General features: G+C 40.3%; 1 protein-coding gene across 5 annotated transcripts; it reads right to left on the bottom strand.

The window, feature by feature from the left end:
* Nucleotides 1–6,200: 6,200 nt before the first annotated feature.
* Nucleotides 6,201–24,370, bottom strand: SLC25A51 (solute carrier family 25 member 51). 5 transcript variants are annotated; one of them, XM_057548228.1, is made up of 4 exons: nt 24,051–24,370; nt 20,113–20,235; nt 19,961–20,018; nt 6,201–10,726 (listed from the first exon to the last, which is right to left on the bottom strand). In XM_057548228.1, the coding sequence occupies exons 1-4, from the start codon at nt 24,052–24,054 to the stop codon at nt 9,796–9,798; spliced, it is 1,116 nt and encodes a 371-aa protein (XP_057404211.1). In that variant the 5' UTR covers nt 24,055–24,370; the 3' UTR covers nt 6,201–9,795. The 5 variants fall into 5 exon arrangements, with proteins under 5 accessions (XP_057404211.1, XP_057404212.1, XP_007197090.2 ...); XM_057548229.1 differs by lacking the exon at nt 24,051–24,370 and adding an exon at nt 23,467–23,600; XM_007197028.3 differs by lacking the exon at nt 24,051–24,370 and having other exon boundaries at nt 19,961–20,014; nt 20,113–20,236.
* Nucleotides 24,371–24,690: the final 320 nt, after the last annotated feature.

Genomic DNA, 24,690 nt, shown 5'->3' on the forward strand with positions numbered 1-24,690 from the left:
ACCTCTTGCACTTCCAGGGTTCACCTTGTCCTTCCACTGGCATATGCACACTTCATTTTTTGAAGCCTACTGTTCTAAAACATAGAAATGGCATTTTGCACTGAAAACACACTAAGATCTGAACCATTCACATCTGTTCACTAATGTTCTGGCCATTTACAAGTTTATTTGATATGAATCGTGTGTAGAGTTTTATAAATTATTCAGTGAAAATTATTCATACCAATAGGAAGCATAGTTGATCAATTTTTGTCAAGCTGTATACAGTGATTGGTTCTCATATAGATAAATTTAGAACATGCTATTTTTCACACTGTTCCCTAGAATGACATTTTCTTGTGTTATTTAACTGTGATTGATGGTTCATTTTGCCATACTATTTTAAATTTACTAGAAAAATGACAATCCTACTTGGGATCCTTTTTTGGGAAGTCACTGAAAAGAAAAATAGAGTGAATCCCTTTCAATTCAGATTGTTTTGAGAAATTAATCATCCTTTAGCTAACTTAACTAACCATAGCACTAATGATCACTATTTCAGTTATTCCTGAAATATGATTGACATATTTTGGACTATTTAAAAATAGATTTTTTTATTTAAAAGGAAGTGATTTTGGGCTTCCCTGGTGGCGCAGTGGTTGAGAATCTGCCTGCTAATGCAGGGGACACGGGTTCGAGCCCTGGTCTGGGAAGATCCCACATGCCACGGAGCAGCTGGGCCCGTGAGCCACAATTGCTGAGCCTGCGCGTCTGGAGCCTGTGCCCCGCGACGGGAGGGGCCGCGATAGAGAAAGGCCCGCGCACCGCGATGAAGAGCGGTCCCCGCACCGCGATGAAGAGTGGCCCCCGCTTGCCGCAACTGGAGAAAGCCCTCGCACGAACCGAAGACCCAACACAGCCAAAAATAAATAAATAAATAAATAAAATCAAGTAAAAAAAAAAAAAAAAAAAAAAAAAGAAATAGTCTTAAAAAAAAAAAAAAGGAAGTGATTTTAATGATTTATATTTACATCAGTTTCCTATTACTGATGTAACAAATTACCACAAACTTAATGGTTAAAACAACACATACATGTCCACTGAGATTTCCTTCTAGGCCCTTCCCTTCTGGCAGAGAACATGAAAAGTAGTGCAGGCATGAGCATCACCAGGAGGGCTTGTTAAAACAGATTGCTAGGTTAACATCCAGAGCTGCTTATTTCACAGGTCTGGGGTGGGAGGCCCCATTCTGCATTGCTAACCAGTTCCCAGTTGATGCTGTAGGTCTGGGGACCACAGTTTGAGAACTAGGGATTTAGAAAATGCAGTTAGGGTTTAGATTTTTCATGGATGACAGTTCCATGGATCTCTGTGAAGATAAAGAAAGCCTGTTTGGAGAACATATTAACTTTGGAGCTTGAGAGATGGACAACCATGCATCCCATCAGCTACACCATCCTCCTTCAGCGAGAGCTAAGACTTCCCTAATTTTAAATGGTATTTAAGTTACTGAGCAGTTAATTACACTAAGATCATCTTATCTTCTCAGGAACAGACCTGGTGCTTGTGCCTTATCTTCTAACTCCACGAGAGGAGCCGCTACAGAAACACGCTGTGAGCTCCAAACAGCTTCCAACTGCTGTGGACAAATTTGAAACAGGAACAACAGAAGCTCTAAGCAGAGCACAGACAACTCAGAACAGCTTTTAAACCCTTTTTGGGGGGAAACAGCTGTCTCCTTTGAAAGCTATTTAAATTATGGGTACATGAGGCTGCTGTGCTTACATTAACTTGCAAAAGCCCATCACTATAAAAGATTAGTTTTTGGGTAAAATGAAGGATCCAAATTTCACTGTAAAAGGATTACTTTATAAAAGTTAAATACAAAGTATCAGATCTGTTCTGAATACATTGTATTTATTCTTAGGCAGTTATTACTGAAGAGGTTTGTGTGTGTACATAATAAATGCATGTATAAAAGAAGGACTTCCTGGCCTTTATTGAAAGTTGCAGAGTATTGGCGGGAAAATCATGATCCCTACCCTGGTCACTTCAGGGGTGAGTAGACCACTCACTTTTGGGGCAGACTTAAGAAAAACATCAGTTCATCAGCCACCATGTTACTCACCAGCCCTGTCACAATCTGGTGTGTATTCTGGGCTTGAGAGAGAGGAGGTGGCCACCACGTCATTAGGACTAGTGGGAAGGATAAGTTAGTAATATGCCATAGGCCTGTATTCCCCTCTAGCAGGTATTTCTGTAGTATCCTATGACTTCATGGCAGTCTAGAATAACTAGCATACTAAAAGAACTGAACTGAGTCTCTCAATATATTGTGACATCAAATATTGTGATAAACACCCTAATGATTTTTCTTAACATTTTATTATGAGATGTTCAAACATACAGCAAAGATGAAAGAATTTTACAAGATTCTACTGTCAACACTTTACTAAGCTTGTTTTATCAGTTATCCAATATTCTATCCATCCATCAATCCATCTTAATTTTTGATGTATTTTGATGAATAAATTGCAGATATCTGTACCCATCCTTTAAAAACTCCTCAGCAATACATATCATTAACTAAAGTTCAATATTTTTCTGTTGTAAAATTTCCATACAATGAAGCGCACAAATATTAACAGTATGTTTGCTAAATAAGCTTAGGCCAATGTATACACTTGTGTAACCCAAACCCCTATCAAGATATAGATCACTACCGTTACCCCAGAGGCAGAAAGTTCCTTCATGCCCCTTCCCAGAGTTAACCACTGGGTTTTTTTTTTTCCACCATATTTGCCTCTTCTAGAACTTCACATAAATGGAATCAGACATTATGTATTCTCCATGATGATTTTTAAAAGACAAATGCCTAAAAAATTCAGTGTCTCTGAAACAGGGAAAATAATAGTGATAAAGATAACACCTGGGATCAGAGTATGATTCATTCATTGAATAGGTATTATGAGAACCTCTAGTCCGTGGATACAAAGATCAGAAAGACAGCCCCTGCCCTCAAGGCATTCACACTGTCTTGAAGGATACAGCACAAGCATCTTGGCCAGAGAGCTGGGGTTGAGACAGTCATCACGTGCCACAGGAGACCTAATCCAGCCTGGGAGCCAGTAGGGAATCAAGGGAAATTTAAGGTTTTACCTAGGAACTTGTCACAGGCAGCCAATGCTCTGTGTAGTCCACAAGCCTAGAATCTTACAACTCGAAATGATTTGTCCTTAAAAGGGCAGCTTTACAGTACTGAGCAGATGTAAGGCAAATCTGCTAAACAAAATAAAGAAACTATAAAAGGTACAAATTGAAATTAGGGATGTTTTCTTCTCTAGTTTGAGTTCATATACATTCAAATGTATTTAGCATTGCTTCCAAACATAAAAACACCATGCTTTTCTGTTCCTGGACCACAAGTGGCAGAATTTTTGAAGGGCTCCAAACAGCAACAGCAAAGCTTTAAATCTTCTTGGACTTTGCCTTAGCTTTCTCAAGGCTTATCACACCCATTGTATCTCCAAGTTTAGGCCCTCACCTCCTAACTCCTTTTCACTCGTTACCTTCATATTTTACACACAAATTACAAATGAAAAGTACCTGGATCCCTGGCATACCCACTTTTCCCTATTATCTGTCTTGAAAACTCTATGGCTCTTTTTCAGTGGGGAGTGAGAAGTGGGGAGCCCAAGAAAACCTCGAAATTTGTTTAATCACTCTTTTTCAGCAAAGTATGAGAGGGGTAAGGAAAGTTTGGAGGCTTCCTTTTTACCAACAGGAAAGGAGAAAGCTATATACCAGGTGCCTCTTATTACTATAGATATGATGACCCTTGAAAGAAATTAGTTTCTTTTCCCTGTTATCATCTGAAACAAAAAGGTATATAGCATCTCAATGTAACTAAATGCATTCCCCCTTTTTGGTGTACTCTGTAAGGAGCAAGCCACTGCTGACTAATGACTGGTTCCTGAACTGAATGATGATGGTGAAAGGTAAAGCAACTACTGAGGTGGTCTCCTCTAAACAAAACAAGCCACTGCCTTCATGGCACTTCTACAGTAACAAAGCAGCAATGACACGCTCATCATTTTAAGGAATACTTTCTTCTTGTCCTTCTTGGTCAGCTTCACGCAGCTGAGATCCACAATTCACAAACAGTGCAAGAATAAGAAAATTGGAGCCTGTACATTGGAGTCCTGACTCGTACAGAGACTTGTCTCAGATTGGCTGGATATTTCTGTGAGTAAAGGATAGGTGAATGTATAACTGAATCACTTTGCTGTACACCTGAAACTAACACAACGTTGTAAATCAACTCTACTCCCATATAAAATAAAAATTAAAAAAAAAAAAAGATAGCGAAGTGTTACACATGAAAGAGGAGAGCAAAGAAGAGCCTCATCATTTAGCTCATGTATGTTATGGGCTGAATGCTTGTGTCCCCCACGACCCCGAGCTTGCAGGTTGCAGCCCTGACCCGCAGTGTGATGGTATCTGGAGTGCAGCCTGTGGAAGTGATTAGGTTTAGATGAGGTCAAGAGGTTCTCTCTCTGCCATGTGAAGATACAGAAGTCTGTACACCAAGAAGAGGTCTCTCACCAGGAACCAAATCTGCCAGCACCTTGATCTTGGACTTCCCAGTGTCTGGAACTGAGAAATATCTTGTTGTTTAAGCCTAAATATTTAGTCTATGGTATTTCATTATGGCAGCCCAAGCAGTGTTAAAATTTGTTTCTGAAACAACTTCCATGACCCATCAAGGAACTAAAGTCAGACAGGATATTCCAGAATGCTGTGATCCTAAATACTCGCGCGTCCCTTCACTCTTGATTCTTAAAGAAACATTTGTCAGACATATACAAGGTGTCAGGCACTGTGCCAGGAACTTGAAACTGTGGAAACTAGAGCAGAGTCCCTGCCTTATGGAGCTGACATTCAAAAGGGCCAAAGGCATCAAATGATGACAATATAATTAAAACAGGTAAGTGCTATGAAAACAGCACAGGAATGTGGCAGCACAAGAATATGTAAGAGGGGAACCTGACTTGATCCTTAAAGTGTGAGCTGACTTCCCCAAGGAAGTGACATTTGAGCTGAGATCTGAAGGCCTCAGTAAGAGTTACTGCGTGAACCAGGGGAGAGTGCAGGGTTCAGTGCAGCGGGACTCCACATGGATAAGGCTGGGAGGCTAGAGAGTACAGAAGTCCCCACGGCAGTGGCTGGGCAGGGCAGTTTTAGCTGGAGATGACAACAAGGGAGACAGGGCCTGGATCGTTTCATCTAGAGAAATGATAGGAATATGAAGAATGGATTGAAGGCAGATGAGAATTTTGATAAATCCTATTTTATCCTCAATTTCTACTTCAAAATCACATATACTCATCTGGAGAAAAAGTTCCCTACTGGAAACTAGACGCTGAAGGGATTAAGCTGGGACCAGCCTTTGGAGACTGGGAGGCACTGCAGCTAGCAGACCTCCCTCCGGCCCCTCCCCCATCACACCATGAGAAATGCTCTCTACTCCCCTCTGCCGACGGGTTACAATGACATTTCATCAGATGATGTGTCAAACCCCTTTTATGAATTCTAGAGTTCAGGATATTCACTTTTATACTGAATTTCTAAAAAAATTTCTAAAACAGGAGTGTTTTAGAAGCATTATATGGCAACTGCTCCCTTACTTGGTGGTCCTCATCAGGCAAACTCAACTATCCCTAGAGTCAGGAAGCACCTGAGAATTTAATGTGTAAACCAACAGTGTAGCTAATATGATTTCAGTCTCCTAACAGAAACAAGCAGTATGAAATCAAAAGCAGATATAAAAAACTCAAAATGCACAAACATCCAGATCATTTAGCTTGGGGGTTAAGCATGACCTGAAGGTACATAATTACAACAGAAAGTATTGATATACTGAATTTACCGAAACAGTTTATACTCAGTAGGGAAAAGTTTATTTCATTTGAGAACAACCTTTAAAAAACAAAATGCTTTGTAGTTAACCTATCTAGAAAATTCACTTATCTGGAACTCCTCTTGACCAAACAAAATGGATAAATGAAGAACTGTTCTATCTACAAAGTTATCAGGTGAAGTCACTAATAGTCAAAGTAGTGTGCTGAATGTTTTACCAACAAAAAGACTAATAGACTAATCTACCACAAAAAGGAAAGTGCTACTAACCCTAACCCAACCACAAGAGAAGACTAGAAAAATGGACTTAAAAAAAATTTATTCCAATCAGAAATACCAAAAGAAACACGTTAACTCTGAAACATTTAACAGATTTCATTTAAACTCATATAGTCACAAAACTCAAAATATCAAACAAAAACAACCACTTTTAATAATGAAACTTTAAAAAAGGAAACGTAGACTCCTCCACAATTTGGGAGCCATTTAGGCAAGCAAATATTCACTATTAGGCAAAAAGACAGCATTAAAAACTAAAAATCCTCAGATTTAAGGGGAATGCCTATTCAAGTCTTCGATACACATTTATAAGCACGTGAGAAAACAAAGACTATTTTAAAAGAAACCAAGTCTGAGTGCTTACCCTTTCTTTAAATGTGATCTCCCACCTCGCTTCCATCTTGACTGCATGCCCCTCACATGACAGTACTTCATCTACACTGAACAGTGTTGGTCAACATGATTGGCTTACCATGAAGCCCTCCAGTACCACCCATTATCCTCTTATTAAGGTTTGTACAGCCTTATAAATGAGTATCACCACTGTAATCAAGCCAGGGAATTTCAGGTCTCCAAAGATGATTATATATGCACAATTCTGTCTCATTGCACAGTTCGTAATATATAGCAGGTGATTATATAACCAACCATAAAGTAAGATGAATATTGACTATTGAGACAAAAGCATCAACTTTGTCTCCAACCATAAATGAAACAAAGACACATACATTTGCCACCATATAGAGGTTGTGTTTACTCTGTAGTACAGTCCTGAGGGCTCATACCACTCTAAGGGTGTTAAGTATAGAATCCATAACATATTTCTGGTGGCATCAGAATGAAGTATAGGAGGCAAGACCAGAAGTGCCCTGTGCTCATGAGCTGTCTGTGCCACGTATGTAACAGAAAGGCCACTTTTAAAGCTTTGCAGATAAAAGTTATTCACTCATGTTTGCCTTTTCAAAATCATTACCATACTAGTTCACACTGAAGGCAAAAACAATAGTTAGAATCTCTTCCTTACTAATAACACATTTTGACTTCTTTTAAATTTCAGACAAAGCTGTTGGCTACCACAAGTTCTGTTGAGTTTTTTGTCAAATTTAAGAAAATATAGGACAACATAAAACCAACCCTGGTAACGTATTTGCAGTTTGGTCTTCAAAAGCTGTAAAAAGTGACAAAGAAATAAAAAAATATGAGTTAAAACCGTTAAAAAATATTTGTTTGTAAATGCCACGTTTGAGATAGCAGAAAAGGAAGCATCCTCCTTCAAATTCTCACTTCACTTGTATTTCACAAAAGTGCTTTAGAATTTAGATGTCTATCACCTACATGGAGTGTATAGGCAAAAGGAAGCGCCGTGGAACTGAAGGCCAGTGGAGTCTACTCCCAGGGTCAGCGTGTGACCCCAGGCTAACTCACCAGCCACATGCTGAGCACTCAGATATGCCCAGAAGTGCTGGACACACACGTGAGCGAGGGGGTCAGGCACCACAGTGCCTTTGCCACTCATTCCTGAAACTCAACCCACTTGAAATCCTGACGCTATTCCATAGGCCAAAGGATGCTACTCTCATTTATTTAGTGTCAAATTCTCGTTTTCTCAAATCCTTACATCTGCATCTTGGTTTCTAGAATTAACTGCCATTTCCAGCACAACGCTGTCAAACAGAGCCTTTGTAAAGCGAGTGAGCTTCATGACTGCCTGGCAAATGCTCGACAATGCCTCCTAATCCTTCACAGCTGGAAGGAGGACGTTCCTGTCATTTGACCAGCCACCCTACACTGAGAGGTAAACATCTTTTTTGGACTATCTGTCCAGAAACTGAGTAAACTACCATTGAGACCCTGACTTTATTTTGGTCAGCATGTGCACATATTCACATGCAATTACCCAGAATGATGAAAGACTGGTAATAAAACCCATGTGCTCTGCTCCATGTCAGATGCTGGAAGGTAATCTTAACTACATACTTACAGATGTGGATTTTTAAAAGATTGATAAACCACTTTTCTAGGATGTCTCATATGTTGTGTTAGTTATTCAACTGGTGTATGAGTCACTTTGCCTTATTTATCTGGGAAAAAGTATTTTAAAATCTGATTCCTTTGACAAGTAAGTTTTTGTCTGTTAGGTAAGGGATAAGTATACTATCCACCAATCACCAACTTCTAGAATTTAAAACTAACCCTTCAAATATCTTTATTTAGGTTTTATCCTCTCAAACTGTCTTACTGTTTAAATGATAAAATGGTAAAATTGGGTTCCCAAAACGTAAAGATCATAACAGAAGTCTCTATTTCCAAGAGTAAAATAAAAAAGACAGCTTAACACTGTGGGGTGAAAGCTATCCTGAGTTTTTTTCCCCTTCCCCAGAACACTTAGAAACCAGAAAAAAAATCTAAGGTCCTATTAATAGACTTCCAAAATAAAATTTTATGGAAGCATTATGTTGTTTTTTTAAAGGGAGTTTCAAGAGAACAGGATACTTGACTATGACAAACTACTACTCAAAGGAAAAAATACCAAAACTCCAAAGCTCTTCACTAAGTTGGCAAGAACAATTCAAAGAAGCTGAGCTAAACAGAATTGGATCTGTAATGCAATTACAGGTTTCCCCCGAATTCCTGTGGAACTTTTTGTAAGCCGAAATGGCATAGAGTGAGGAAGCAATCACCTTTTCTTGTAAAAGCAAAAATCATCTTCGTATTTCTTTTGGATAGTGAAAACAGGTACTAATATAGGTCTTTTGTAAAAGCAAAGTGGCATAAAGGAAACTCTGGAGAAGCGGGGGATACCTGTAATATGAACCTTCTTAATGGGATGAAACACCTTTAACAAAATTTAAGTCTCCACATTTTTTGACAACGAAATAGTGAAATTAATATAAAAATATTTTGGGAAGGTTTAAGGTCATATTGAGAAATACAGAGAAAACTTTCTACCCTAGAAAGCAAAATGGGAGATGTCATTAGTTGCTTTAGTCTACCACGTCTAAAGAGAATTAATTTGGATAATGACCACCCCAACAGGTGCTTAGTTTCAAAACGAATACAATTTATCATGAAAATCCTACACATAATAAGCTGCTTTTCTTCTCTCTTCTGCTCCTTTGTCCTACCATGTATATGTTTAAGTTAACAAAAACTACCCTTTGTAACTCCTCCTAAAAGCAGAGAAGAAATGGAGTAATAGAAGTAAGCCTGAGAAATCATGGGACCCTAAGAGCCTTTTCTCTGGCTGGTCATGGCCACTTATGCTTCAATACAGAAGACTTTTGGAAAAAAGAATCATGTATCTTGGCTGGTAGTTTCCTTGTCAAAAGCCATCAGATAGACAGCTATTAACCAGGCAATTAGCCTAAAGTTCTCAGATAATGACTAAAAAAAATACAAACAGAACACCCTCCCCCAAAAAAACTCCCAAAAACCTTAAATTTTCCTACTGAAACCTTTTATTCTGCATTTGTTGGTGCTTAAGAAAAACAGCTTTGCCCATAATTCATTGTGCCCTGGACTTATAACACCAACTTGTATTTGGCCAATTAGAAACAAGGCCAAACTGCATTCTTCTTAGGTCTATTCAGTTGATTAATGGCACTTAACTGATTTCTTTCATATAATCTTTAACAAGAACTCGTAAGTCGCATTAATTATGCCCCAAGAGATGAGGGACCGATGGTAATTCAGATGGGCACCTCTGAAAAGATTTGTCAGCTTCCTGTCCCGTTCTAGCCAGATTTTTTGGAAAACCTTAGGGAAAGACTGAAATTCCCCACCAATCTGAGATTGCATGCGAGTTTTTACAACATTAACTGGAAAAAACAAGATTCCCAACATGGCACCCAACAGGCCCCCGCAGATAAAATCATTGACCAAATGAGCACTGTGGGTTGTTGCCGTGGGCAGGTGCTCCTTGATGGGACCTCGAAGGCCAAAAAAAAGGACATTGCTGAATCCGTTACGGAAAAGAACAGGCACCAAGCCTCGATAATACTCTCTAATTCCATGGCATTTCAATGCTTTGAAAGCCTGATAAGTGTTTGTAAATTTGTCATGATGCTTGTGGTCTTGAAGCAATGTTTGAACTCTTTCCAATGGAGTGAAAATTGCTTCTGTCGTTCCTGCAAGTACTGCGGCCAGGCTACGGGTTGCAAACTCTGGGGTACTGATATGCTTACGGAGAAGGCAAGATAAATCCTCATACAGACCAAACATAAGTGCCAGTGTAGTCGTCTTCTGCATTAAAGGGGGAAGGATTCCGCGATACAAGTTTCGAAATCCATCCCTCCTCAACTGAAGTACTGCATCCCGGGTTTTGATTCCATACAGCTGTTGCCGAAAGAGGACCTTCTGAATGGGAAATGTGATGGCTATATTGTTGAAAGCCGCACAGCAGCCACACAAGTAATGCCTCATTTCACTAACATTTGCAATATGAGGTGCTATATCTTGCTTTGAAGATGTTAGGATTGGTGGCCTCTTTTCATGAGCTTCTGAATCCATCGTGTTGCTTAAGATCTTCTTCAGGAAGGATTTTTTTAACCTACAAATAATAAAATGATAATAGGTAAACCTTTATATACAGTGCTAAACATATGAAAATTTCCCCTAATCCTTCCTCCAATTTCTGGACTCTATTACATTTTTCCCTTTTAAACTAGATCAGTATTTCTTCAAGTATTTTTGGAGGGCCCTGAGGCCCTTTCAGCAGTCCAGGAGGTCCTCCCCTTTCCAACTACATATCCATGTGAGGCTGGATTTTCTGCATATACTTCAACTAAAACAATTTATCACAACAGAACAAATGCAGAGGTAGATATGAGACTCCACCAACCTTTTAAGTCAGACATTAAACAGACTTACAAAACTGTAAAACATACTTATTAATTTTTTAGGGGGGAAATAAATTATTTTTCATGAAAATGTGTTGATTATATTAACATGTAATGGGTTTATCATTGTTAAAGTGAATTAATAAATATTTTAAATTTTTGTTTTTTATTTCTAAGACCATGAATATTAATCCATACAAATAAAGGCTCTTTGGGGTCCACAAAAATTTTTTAAGTGTAAAGCGGTCCTGAGACCAAAAAATTTGAGAACCACTGGACTAGTTCATATGTAATGCCTACACTACATAATGGTACATGCTATTATCCTTCTGAAACAAAGTCCTCTCATGAGAAATAAAATAGCAAGACATACATTCATTCTGTTCACTAACACTTACTTAGTATCTACTGTAAACTAGGCCCTCTGCTAAGTGCTAGAGATTCAAAGACAAGGAACTTGCAATCTAACAGAAGGCTCTGTCAAGATATACAATCACTCCACAGTGTAATACCTTCTATGATAAATATATACTATGGGAACACAGGTAAGGGACAGTGAGCATATACTTTGTGAGGTGGAGGCTGGGAGAACAGGGTCAAGGAAGGGCTGCAGGTATATACTAAGCACAATTTTCACATATTTAATGCTCAAAACAACTCCATAAAGTAAACATTATTTTCCCAGTTTTACAAATGGAAAAACCAATACTCATCTTCATCCAAGGTACAGTTAGTAACTGGTGGAGCTGGCATCTTGAAATGAAGTCTGCCTCCAGAGTTCATGTTCCTGCTGTCATACCACAGATGGCAATGACTTTGGGAGGCTGCCCTGGGACAAAGAGTGGCCGTACCAGACCATGCTGAAAAAGATTTGAAGCCTAAATACACAGGCTTAGCCCACTGAGTGGAATGAAGGCAAGGTCCTACCCCTAGAATACATCTGCTTTCTAAAATGGCAAGATCATTCCTTGCCAGTCATCTATAACCTGATTAAAAACAAGCAAAGCACTTAACAGACACTTTCCAAAGAAGATGTACAAATGGCCAACGGACATATGAAAAGATGCTCAACATCACTTATTATCAGAGAAATGCAAATGAAAACCTCATACCCATTAGGACAGCTACTATTAAAAAAAAATAAAAGAAAATAACAAGTGTTAGTGGGGATGTAAAATGGTGCAACCACTATGGAAAAACAGTATGGCAGTTCTTCAAAAAATTAAAAATAGAACTACCATATGATATCATCACCAATCCCACTTCTGGGTATATATCCAAAAGAATTTATTGTAGGGTCTCCAAGAGATATTTGTACATCCAAGTTCACAGCAGAACTATTCACAAATAGCCAAGAGGTGAAAGCACCCCAAGTGTCCACTGATGAACGAATGGATAAACAAAACATGGTATGTACGTACAACAGAATATTATGTGGCCTTAAAAAGGAAGGAAATCCTGTCACATGCTACAACATGGATGAACCTTGAGGACAAGTGAAATAAGCCAATCATAAAATGGCAAATACAGTGTAATTCCACTTATATGAGGTACCTAGTCAAATTCATAGAGATGAATAGTGGTTATCAGGGGTTGGGGGAGGTGGGAACAGAGTTATTGTTTAATGGGTACAGTTTCAGTTCTGCAAGATGAAAAATTTCCGGAGATCTGTTTTATAACAATGTAAATATACTTAATGTTATTGAACTTACACTTAAAATTGGTTAAGATGGTAAATCTTATGATTTTTTATTTTTTATTTTTTTTTAAATTTATTAATTTTTTTTTGGCTGTGTTGGGTCTTCATTGCTGTGCGTGGACTTTTCCTAGTTGCAGCGAGCGGGGGCTACTCTTTATTGTGGTGCGTGGGCTTCTCATTGCGGTGGTTTCTTTTGTTGTGGAGCACGGGCTCTAGGGCACACAGGCTTCAGTAGTTGTGGTGCGTGGGATCAGCAGTGGTGCCTCGCGGGCTGTAGGGCGCAGGCTCAGTAGTTGTGGCGCACGGGCTTAGTTGCTCCACGGCATGTGGGATCTTCCCGGACCAGGGCTCGAACTCGTGTCCCCTGCATTGGCAGGCAGACTCCCAACCACTGCGCCACCAGGAAAGTCCCTGATTTTTTTTTTTTTAACCACAGTTTCAATTATAAATAAATAAGAACAAAATAAGTCAGGTAAACCATCTAGCTCTTTGACTTATGACAAAAACAAACAAAAAACAAGTTCCTTTTTTTCCCCCTCCCCATACACACACGCTGCTGTAAACCGCTAAGCATCAGGACAAAAGGTGTTAAAGAGAAATGTCATCATGTGAAGGTAGAGCAGAGTGAGGCACATAATCAGAAAGCATCAGTTCTTGAGGAGCTTGTATGTGCAGGAGCCACAGACATGTAACATAAAATATGGAACACACATACACGACTCTAATTTTCCTTCTAGAAGTATAGCCTAGGGAAATAATTATTAACAAGAGGGGTAGACAAAGACTCAACTATAGGACAATTACAATGCTCTTAACAGAAATACGGAGTAAAAATTAAATGTGCAACAGTAAGGGACACACTGCATAAATTAAGATGTAGCCACCTGATGGGATGTCATATAGGTACTAAAAATAAAGGAGTATTTATATTTAAGGTTCAGTATATTAATTTTGAATTTTTAATAGTATTAATGAAGTTTCAGATAGCAGTGAGTCCTTTTTTTGATCAATAAAGTGTTACAGAAGAAAAAATAAAGGAGAATATTTTTACTGACATGGCACAATCCTGTTTTTATCAATATACATATAGAAAAGCCAAAATAAGTAGTTTACATTTTCTAATTTCATAATAATGCTGTATTTTCCTTTTCTATATTTTTCAAGTTGAATTTGTCTCAATTTACTGTTTTCAAAAGTTGGAGACTGAAAAAACTAAGGTCTAATCAGGACAAGGCCAACAGTGACAGAAGGATGTGACAAAGTTCCCAAGTGAACAAAGGCAAATTGCTGTACCTCTCTGAGGCTGTTTCCACCGTTTTAACGGGCCAATGCCACCCACCCTGCACACTGGGGCAGAAGTCAGCTGAAGAGTACAGTGCACCAGGTCCCACTGCTGTTCTGGGGACACAGTGGGCACTGTACTGTTTGTTGTATTTGCTTCATTCAGACTTACAGGATAACATTATCAAGAAGACTTTCATTTACTTTTGTTGGGAATTTCTTCTTCTTTGCCTGCTTTTACACTGGCCTCCTCAGTATACTAAGAGATTTTAATTCAACCAACTTATTCAACTCCTTAACGTTCAGAGATTAGAGATAAAAGGACGCTGGCCTCGGGAGATACGACATGCGAACAATTGGACCACAGTGTGGTAAATGCAACCACAGAAATACATAGAAGGTATAAAGGCCCCACAGAGGAAGGGGTCATTAATTAGCTGTCTGGAGGGAAAGACAGAGGGGTCTGAGGGCTCTGAAAGGTGAATAGGACTCTGGATGCACCTAAGGGTGAGGCACATTTTAGCCAAAGGCAGCACAGGCTAAGGTGTAGGCCCCGTGTCAAAGGAGCAGCGGCATCACATCCCTGAGAAGGGTGTCTGGCTGGAGCTTTAAAGTGGGTGCGAGATGGATGGGTGGCAGACAATGATGGAAAAGCAGGCTAGGACCTGCATTACCAGAGACCCTAAGGATGATCCCAAGACCCTCTGATGCTACTATGTACTATTTTTTTCCTTTCTCACGTGAAGCTAATAGAAACATTATTTTCCTAAGCATGTTACACCTAGATCTGTGTGCCCTTTTCCTAGAAGACAGACTACATTAAGAAGAAAATGTAACATCTGTACACTCTAGCCCAATGCCTCTTTGTTTGCAGTTGGAGCTGGCTTGCTATCACATTTCTATTAGAAAAGATAAACATGCCCTCAGTTGAGAAGAATTATGCCTGGAAACCACTGCAGGCCTGAAGTCTGCCATAAGGAAGGTAATAAAAGGGGTCAGGAATCTTCTCCCCGCTATCACCTGGTCACACCTGTAGAACTAGACAGCACCAGAGCCCCAACCTTTCACTGTCCACCCCCAACACCAGGGCAGCCACACTATCCCTGGGCACCAAAACTCTGTGTTCATTTGAATAAACCTCACCTTTGGCAGAGGCTGGAGGAGTGGGACTTGTCTCTAAATGCTGCTTAGCACTATCATGATGGGGAATAAAGGGACAGTAAAAAAAACTGTCCCCTGACAGTCTAAAAATTTGTTCCACTGCAATTTAAATCATCAAAGGAAGGTCTGGCTCAGAGAGAGGAATTATTTCTAACTTTGGCAGGTATTAAAGCAGTTAGATTATGAAGTCACCAATATGCTTCACCAAGAGGCCAGAATCCTTGGAGCTGGGCTGCTCGTAGATCCAATAAAACAACAAATGAATCATTTAAACAAAAATTCACAAAAGAAATGTATATTACTTTAGAAAAAGTTACACATTAAATTTACACATTAAAAATACATTTAATAGAGCAGGACTTCCCTGGTGGCACAGTGGTTAAGAATCCACCTGCCAATGCAGGAGACACAGGTTTGAGCCCTGGTCCGGGAAGATTCCACATGCCGCGGAGCAACTAAGCCTGTGCGCCGCAACTACTGAGCCCGCGAGCCACAACTACTGAGCCCGTGTGCCTCAACTACTGAAGCCCACGCGCCTAGAGCCCGTGCTCCCAACAAGAGACGCCACAATGAGAAGCCTGTGCACCACAACAAAGAGTAGCCCCCACTGGCAGCAACAAGAGAAAAGCCCGCGTACAGCAACGAAGACCCAATGCAGCCAAAAATAAAATAAATAAAATAAAATAAATTTATATTAAAAAAAAAAAAAAAGAATCCGCCTGCCAATGCAGGGGACACGGGTTTGAGCCGTTCCAGGAAGATCCCACATGCCACGGAGCAACTAAGCCCGCTCACCTAGAGCCCATGCTCTGCAACAAGAGAAGCCACCGCAATGAGAAGCCCACGAACCGCAATGAAGAGTAGACCCTGCTCGCTGCAACTAGAAAAAGCCTGTGCGCAGCAGCAAAGACCCAACGCAGCCAAAAATAAATACATTAAAAAAAAAAATGAAATAATGCTATTTGCAGCAACATGGATGACCCTAGAGATTATCAAACTAAGTGAAGCAAGTCAGAAAGAGAAAGACAAATACCATTTGATAACACTTATACGTGGAATCTAAAATATGATACAAATGAACTTGAACTTATCTTCCAAATAGAAACAGACTCACAGACATAGAGAACAGACTTATGGTTGCCAAGGGGAAGTGGGTTGGGAGAGGGATGGAGTGGGTGTTTAGGATTAGCAGATGCAAATTATTATATAGAGAATGGATAAACAACAAGGTCCTACTCTATGGCACAGGGAACTATATTCAATATCCTGTGATAAACCATAATGGAAAAGAATATGAAAAAGAATGCATATATGTATAACTGAATCACTATGCTGTACAGCAGAAATTAACACAACACTGTAAATCAACCATGCTTCAATAAAATAAACTAAAAAAAGACATTTAAAAAAGATGTATATTTTTTTAAGAGAAAAATAAAATTGTAAATTAATTAAATACACATACATCCTCTCCTCCAGGCTCACGGTCCCAACCCAGGTCCTCTTCATCTCCTGCCTGACTACTGCCAAAGGCTCCTTACCTAGTAAGTCCGACTCTAGTCACACACTCCATCCCATCCCCACCAACCTATACATCATTTAAAAAATACACAAAAAGAACACACCACTAAGTGAAAAAGGTGTACAACAATGTGCTTAAAAACCTGCTAACAACAGCAGATATCACAATGCTTTGAATGGTTTTGCAGTATTCTATTGAATGGATATATTACATGTAATTTACTCTATCTCCTATTTATGGTCACTGTTTTTTCCTTTTTTCCTTTTAAACAATGCTGCAACGGGCAACTCTGTACCTACACCTGGTGAACTCTCACAAGTTTATCTGTAGGGTAAATCTTTAGAATGGACTGCTGGCTCAAACAGTAATACATTTTATTTATTTATTTTTTTAATTTAATTTTTTTATTTTTGGCTGCGTTGGGTCTTCGTTGCTGCATGCGGGCTTTCTCTAGTCGTGGCAAGTGGGGGCTACTCTTCGTTGCGGTGTGCGGGCTTCTCACTGCAGTGGCTTCTCTTGTTGTGGAGCATGGGCTCTAGGCGTGCAGGCTTCACTAGTTGTGGCACGCGGGCTCAGTAGTTGTGGCTCATGGGCTTAGTTGCTCCGTGGCATGTGGGAACTTCCTGGACCAGGGCTTGAACCCATGTCCCCTGCATTGCCAGGAGGATTCTTAACCACTGTGCCACCAGGGAAGCCCAGGAATACATTTTAATTTGATAGCTACGGCCAATTGCCCCCAGAAAACTTACTGTGATTTATATTTCCATTAAGTGTATGCCAGTCCCAGTTGCCCTACCATTTCCAGCACCAGGTATTAAACAGTAATTTCTGGGGCTTCCCTGGTGGCACAGTGGTTAAGAATCTGCCTGCAAATGCGGGGGACATGGGTTCGAGCCCTGGTCTGGGAAGATCCCACATGCCACGGAGCAACTAAGCCGTGTGCGCCACAACTACTGAGCCTACGCTCTGCAACAAGAGAAGCCACCGCAGTGAGAAGCCCATGCACCGCAGCAAAGAGTGGCCCCCACTCGCCACAACTGTAGAAAGCCCAGGCGCAGCAATGAAGACCCAACGCAGACAGACAGACATACATATATACATACATAAATAAAATTCAGCGTTTTTCATTTTTATTCACCATTTGAGTTTCTTTTAGTACTGTAAAATTTCACATTATCCATTTTTCTGTAGGCACTTTGTTTTTTTCCTTGTTGATTTGGAAAATTTCTTTGTTCATGAAGAAAATCAATCCTAGTTATATTAATCAAGTTGTGGCATATACTTTCCCTACTTTGTATCATTTTTGTGATGCTGAAGTTCCTAATATGGATATGAAATCTACTGATCTTGGCTTCTAGGTTTTGTGTCCTTCATAGAAGGCCTTCGTTATTCTAAAATCATAAACAAGTAATCCATGCTTCCTTCTACAACTTCTATGGTTTCATTTACCATCTGTATTTTAATTTCTCTGGAATTTCAGTATAAGGAATGAAGCAAAGATAAGAGATTGCCTAGAAACTGACTGATGAGCCTTCTTTTCCTCACTGGTTAGCATCATCTAAATACTCACAAGCATCTGCATTTATTTCTGCACTCCACTCTGTTCCACGATAGCCTTGTATTTCTTCTCTAGGTCCAACTGATTTTAACCTACTGTAGCATCAGAATAGATTTCATCATCTAGTAGGGCTTTCCCTTTTACTCTTGTCAGAATCATCAGTTTTCCAGGCTCTCACACTTTTCCAGGTAAATTTTAGTGTATTTTTGTCATATTCCTCCCAAAAATCTTGGTATTTTATAGCAGAAGTGACTTTATAAATTTAAAGTACTGTCACTTTTTCAAAATTGAACCTTAAAAAATTGTACCTTACTTTACAAGGATGTGATATCTTCCTGTTTACTTGTTTCTTTTTACAAACCTTAGCATTTAAAATTTTTTCATATAGACCTTCAAAGGTATTTTACCTTTTCAGTCCCTATTATGAAAGGGTTCTTTTCTTCCAATTAATTTTCTAACTGCTTTTTGTCTGCATATGAAAAAGCTACCAATTCCTGTGTATTAAAGTTAGAAGCAGCCAATAGTCCTCTATTTCTCAATGTTTTGGTGGATTTGCTTGTTTCTACTATATATCACAAATAATTCTGCCTTCTCCTTTATAGTATGCATCCTTTCTTCTTATTGGATTGGCATATACCTCCTGAACAAAATTAAATTATGGTAATAGTAAACATCCTTATACTTTGACATCTGTGACAACTCCACAGGGATTAACTGTGAAGCATGACACCAGCTTTTGGTTTGAGGAGGAAGTTCTTGTCATCTGAGTGTTCATAATCCAAGTCCTAGCAGTTTCAAGTTTACAGAGGGAAACAAGTCATCATGACACAAAAATATTCACTAATCAATTGGCCCATATAAAATTTGTTCCCTCTCAAGTAATATTCCCTGTTTGCCATCTATCCCTGCCCATCTTTAGGACTGTTCTGCAAACATGAAGTGGAGCATGTCTTCCCAGTACTATCATATAATTTCATCTGACAAATTACACTATAACTCCCAAAACTTCATTCTGCATTCATTCTAAGAATCAGTATATCTGCAATTATAATTGAAGCCCTTGCCCCCTGTTACTTACTAGGAAATTGTGTTTCCCAATAAAAATGGATTCCATTTTTCTAGTACTAATGGTCAACTGATAATAAGGGTCTCCTAGAATTTCCAAACACGGGAGGGATATACATTGATTCCTGTTTTACTACCACCTCCACCCCTTTCCACTGCCACTAAGTCAGGAATCTATCTTGAACTTTGGTCAGATGCTTTTACGGAGCTACTAAGAAGATCATACGGATACTGGAAACAGAGCCAGTGTAACATTTAACAGATACAGTTAACTGCCTGGGTTCAAATTCTGGCTCCACTACAAATCTATTGTGTGACCTTCAGCAAGTTACTCAATGTCTCTGTGGCTTAGTTTCCTCGTTTATAAAATAAGAATGTTACCTACCTCATAGGCCAGCCAATTAACTGAATTAATACATGTGAAGCACCCAGGAAAGTAGTCTACAGCACAGTAGGTGGCTCAACAAGGATAAACTATTATTATTGTTCTTTTCTGATGTATTTATTTGGTGTATACATTAGTGTATTTCTTGCCCTTGCAATATGGAGGTGAATCCTACTTGGCCACAGTGAAATATTCCTTTAATGTATCACTAAATACAGTTTGCTAACATTGTATTTTAAAATTTTAAAATTTCACATCACTATTCATAACATACCAAGTTTCCAATTTCAGTACTATCTTCATGTCAAGTTCAGGTGTCAATGTCCCACTGGCTTTGTAAAAGAAATCTGTCATTTTTCCTTCTTTAAGATGGTGAACAATTTAAATCTTATAATTATCTTTTTCTTGAAAGTTAAAAGAATTCACCTGAAACACCATCTGGGACTGGTGTTTTGGGGGATGGTAGCTTTTTGATAACTTTCTCAATTTCTTCCATTGTTAGGTCTGTTAGGTTCTCTCTTCTGGAGTCAACTTTGATAACTGGATTTCCTTTAAGAAAACAAAAAAAGTCTGGTTTATTTATATAGTCTTATAAAGCACTTGTTGTTTTAAAAAAACACTTCTAATCTTGTGTGCCTATATTCCCTTTTTTCTTGAGCAGGGTAGTCAGTTTACCTAATTCACATTCCTCTCATCCCAGCAAAGAACCAGTTCTTAAATTTACCAATTTTACTATTTTTCAGTTTTTAAATTTGTTTTTCGTCTTTATCATCTCATTTCTCCTGCTTTGTCTGGGTTTATTTTCTTCTAATTTACTGAAGGGAAATTTCTTATTCTTTGTTTCATAATTTGAGTGTTTAAGGCTATGTATTTTGCTTTAAGCAAAACCTTCACTATTACTTTTTAAGACAGTCCATGGAGAGTTTTGGTCTAATTGGCAGTCACCTTACCATCTGTACCATCTAGTGTTTCTTCACCACAGTGGCTTTGACCTGGGGTGATATGCACCCTTTCCAGAGTCCAAGCCTGTTTAGGCTTCGTGCATCGCAGCATATCGTTAATTTATGCTCAGGAGAAGAGCATCTTTCTCATGGCCCACAGGAAAGATCCTGCAGGGATGGACCCTGATATCTGGCAACTAGCCTCCAGTCTTAAAAGGTTTGATGACAAGTACACCTTGAGGTTGACCTTCATTAGTGGCAGAACAAAGCAGCAGCAGGCAGCCAAGTTCACCAAGTCCATTGCTAAGTTTTTTGACCACAGCAGGACACTGGTCATGATGCATACGAGCCTGAAGTATCCAGGCTCCATAACAGTCTCACCCCAGAAAGAAAAATAAAATAGCCACTTCTAAAAGCAGCCATCTTTCTGCTGAATCATGCTGAAATACAGGGTGAGGGGGAAAGAAACTGAGATCTTAAACTGAAGAAAGAAATGTTAAAAATGTCCCTGTTTTGTTCTGAACTTTTAGTCCATCCAGGAAAAACAGGATTTTCCAGCACAGATATGAGAAGTTGTAGCTCTGATATCTAGGTGGGAACTCCCTAACCTGCTGCTCCCATTGTTTTGATGTGCTTTTCTAGAAGAGCATTTTTCCTAAAAGCTGTATAGACTTCCTCAACACCTGAATTACTTCATGTAGTATTAGCATTGTGCCAAGGAGCATCTGAAGACTCAATTTTTAAACTTGTTAACCTGTTGCTGACTAATTGTGCTAACTCCCCTTTCGACACCTGTTTCCCTTAATTCAGATACAACTCCTTATGTATGATAGCTGTCCTTCACACACAGCTTTTCTGAGTATGCATAAATCTGACTTAGGGAGAATGGAAAAAACAAACAAACAAAAAAACCCCCACAGCTTTTTAATTTGTTCAAAACAGACATTCTGTCTGTTACATTTTGTGCTCTTAACCAGTGAAAGGTATCAATGGCATTTTAAGAAAAATTGTTCTATAAATGCTTGAGAAGTTTGCCAGGGTACAAAGTTTGATAATTATTAATCAATTAGTCTTCTACATCCTTACTTCTTATCATTTCAGCTGCCAGACAGGAGTTTAAACGTTTATCAGTACTATACTTGCCAATCTAAGATTAACCAACATTTAAAAAACAATTTAGCATAGAAATACTTTATGTAATGCCTTGCTCTTCTTCAGTTTCAGGACTAAATGTTAAAATCAACAGAAATATCCAGATTTATGTGTTATTATACCATAACACGTTGTGACAATTTATGAATGTAAAAAAGTTTCATTTTTACATACTGAACACATAACAATATATTTTAAATTATAAAGTCACTACCTACCAGCTGTTTAACAATATATGTTCCTTGATAACACAAACCAAGTTACTTATACACTTGAACAACAAAATTTTGTCCATGTTCACTTTTAATTTTTACTGGAATGGCACTTGCATTACTTTCCAAAATTTTGCAAATTAAAGTTACTTCAACTAGTTTTGTCATGACTCTTTGGGTCTGTTATTAAACAGATAGAAAACTGTGGCTAACAGAAGTTAGCCAGTCATTTATTGACCGCTGTACTGAACTATTCTAAGAAATTTAAAGAACATTAGTGTACATTTAGGGTCTCAGATTTTTAAAAACAGGCCTGGACATAGGAAAAAGGAATGTAATGAAACCTTTCCAGACTTTACAGATTTAAAGCTTTCCCCCTCATTTTGTCCGACACACCAGGATCGTGTGAATAGGTTCTTAATTTGGCAAGAGAAGAAAGGCTAGTGTGCACAGTATTCTGTAGCAATGGACTTTAAAATTTTTCATGTTTATTCTGTGAACATGACTAAATTTCTTTGCTAAACTTTTCTCTAGATTTAAATTCTTTAACATGTATAATAATTCTTTGCAATTTATTGCAAAATTTATCTACCATAACTTTACATTTGTTTGCTACCTAAAACACTCAACCTATGTCAACATTAGGAAACAAAGTTAATTGAGCTGACTTTCAAGCAACTCCAAGTGTCAAACTTCTGTGGCATAAGAAAACAGTGTAAAGTCTAAATGCTCACTGTAATTTATAGCCCACGTGGATAAGACCGAGATGTGATCCATCACAAAGGTCTCTGTGCAAAAACTGGGGAGAAAGCAATTGTAATTCTCAAAGGATGTTAACTCCCACAAGTCAGCATTCAAGGACAAGATTAAACTGGGTTCTAGTCCTAGTTAGGACACTATCTTGTTACTATAAATACGAAGCAATGTCTACAATTTAAAAATCCATTTCTCTGGGCTTACTTTAATCTACCAAAGGAGAGACCAGACAAGTTCACTCCTCTTAAAAGTAACAACTTGTGATCTTTCCCCGAGATGCACTCAAGGTGACTCCAGATCCAAAGCGCCCGACCTGTGCTCTGGAACCACTAGCGGACCTGACCGGTCCTAGCACCCTTTGATTTTATGGAATCCTTTCGAAACAAGGTCAGAGGAAGCTCAGACTAGAAAGGGCACTACACACTTATTTAAGGTTTTCTGTTTCACAGCTTGCAGGTAGAGAAACAGAAGGTGGGGATTAAGACCAGCCGTGTACAGCTCTAAGGAGCAAACAAACAAACAAAAAGGGTAAATATAGCTGAGGCATCGACACGCTCCACCTAGATAAGCTTAATACTAAATAATTGGTACAGAAATTTTCAGTTAACAACAATGCCCCCCGCATCTCCAAAAAAAGCACTGTACCACCGAGTTTCCCACAACGCGAAGCAACATGGTGTCGCAGAATAACCATTGTCTGGCTGTGTGGCTGAACTTACCGCTCTCCAGGCGTCCATTTCCCCGGTCTGTGGTAAGGGGGAGGGGAGGGTGGCGGACGGGGTCGACCAGGCCCCTTCCGTCCCGGACATTCAACGGAGCCAGGGGTCCCGGAATCCCAGACCCCGAGGGGGAAGGCTCCCTTCCGCGGTCCCAACGCCGCTCTCCCGGGCCGCAGGCAAAGCCCGGCCCCTCCCCGCCCCGCTCTCGATGCGCGCCGGGAGGCACCTTCCTTCCTGGGGCGCGCCCAAATGAACGCACTGCCTCCTCCGCCGGAAAGGCTCGTTCCGGCAGTCGGACGGCGCTCCCGGCCCAGCGAAGCCCGGCAGCGGGCGGCAGAGCTGGGAGGCAAGAGCTGGGCCCTGCGGCTGCAGGTCCCACCCGGGATGGCGCGCGCGGGAACGGCGGGGCGCACCGGGGGGGGGCGCACTGCGCGCGCGGCGGGGGGGGGGGGGGGTGAGTCCTCAACGGCCGCGCCAGAGGGCCGTGCAGGCAGCCTACTCGGACCCTGTTTCGTGCTTCCACTCACTCCACGCAGAGGCCGGGGGAGCCCCGTGCTTTCCTCTCGGCCGCTTCCTGTACTCACCCATCGCCCCGGGCGCCCGGCTCCACGCCCGGTAGCGACCCGCCTGCAGACTGGCGAGCTCGCGAGCCCGCGAGCCACCGAGCCGGCGCGCGCAGGCCTTGACCGACCCGAGCTCAGGGCGGAGCGTGACGCGCTCTTTTCCGCCGAGCCCGGTCACGTGAGGGAGACGCTGCGGCACCGCCTCTCTCTAAACCCTCCGAGGGTCGAGTGACGCCGGCCAACTCCTGGCAGCGGTTCGGCGCGGCAGGGCAGGTGTAGGGTCACCCATCACACCTATTGTCAGGCTTTCGGGTTCCGCTTGCTGGAATACCGTACCCTTGCTGCCGTACGGTGGCCTTGCCGTGCCATAAACAGCCAACGCGTTCTCTAGTGCGCAGCCTTCGGGAGGACCACTGGGAAGTGATAGTGTGGGTGGCAAGCGCACGTGCGCCTAGGCCTTGAAAGTCCCCGCCTCGCTTCCCTTTGTATCCTTGGTTAGATTTCATCAAACCCTCGGAGTGGCCTTGTGTCAGCTACTGATACTGCAGTTCACAGAACACCTGTGTGTACTTTAGAATATACAAATCATTAAAAAACACTGTTTCTTTTCAGTCTCAGACAACTTGCACGTCTTGGACTTCACTGCACCCGGAGTTAGGAG

Source organism: Balaenoptera acutorostrata, chromosome 6, assembly GCF_949987535.1.
Source record: "Balaenoptera acutorostrata chromosome 6, mBalAcu1.1, whole genome shotgun sequence".
Taxonomy (NCBI): Eukaryota; Metazoa; Chordata; class Mammalia; order Artiodactyla; family Balaenopteridae; genus Balaenoptera; species Balaenoptera acutorostrata.

What these genes read in the sequence shown, in the direction of transcription:
- SLC25A51 (XM_057548228.1), bottom strand. An exon ending in AGTCCCAGATGGTGTTTCAG is followed by an intron (nt 20,019 to 20,112) that starts GTGAATTCTTTT and finishes TCTTTTACAAAG; the next exon opens with CCAGTGGGACATTGACACCT. An exon ending in GTACTGAAATTGGAAACTTG is followed by an intron (nt 10,727 to 19,960) that starts GTATGTTATGAA and finishes TATTATTTGTAG; the next exon opens with GTTAAAAAAATCCTTCCTGA.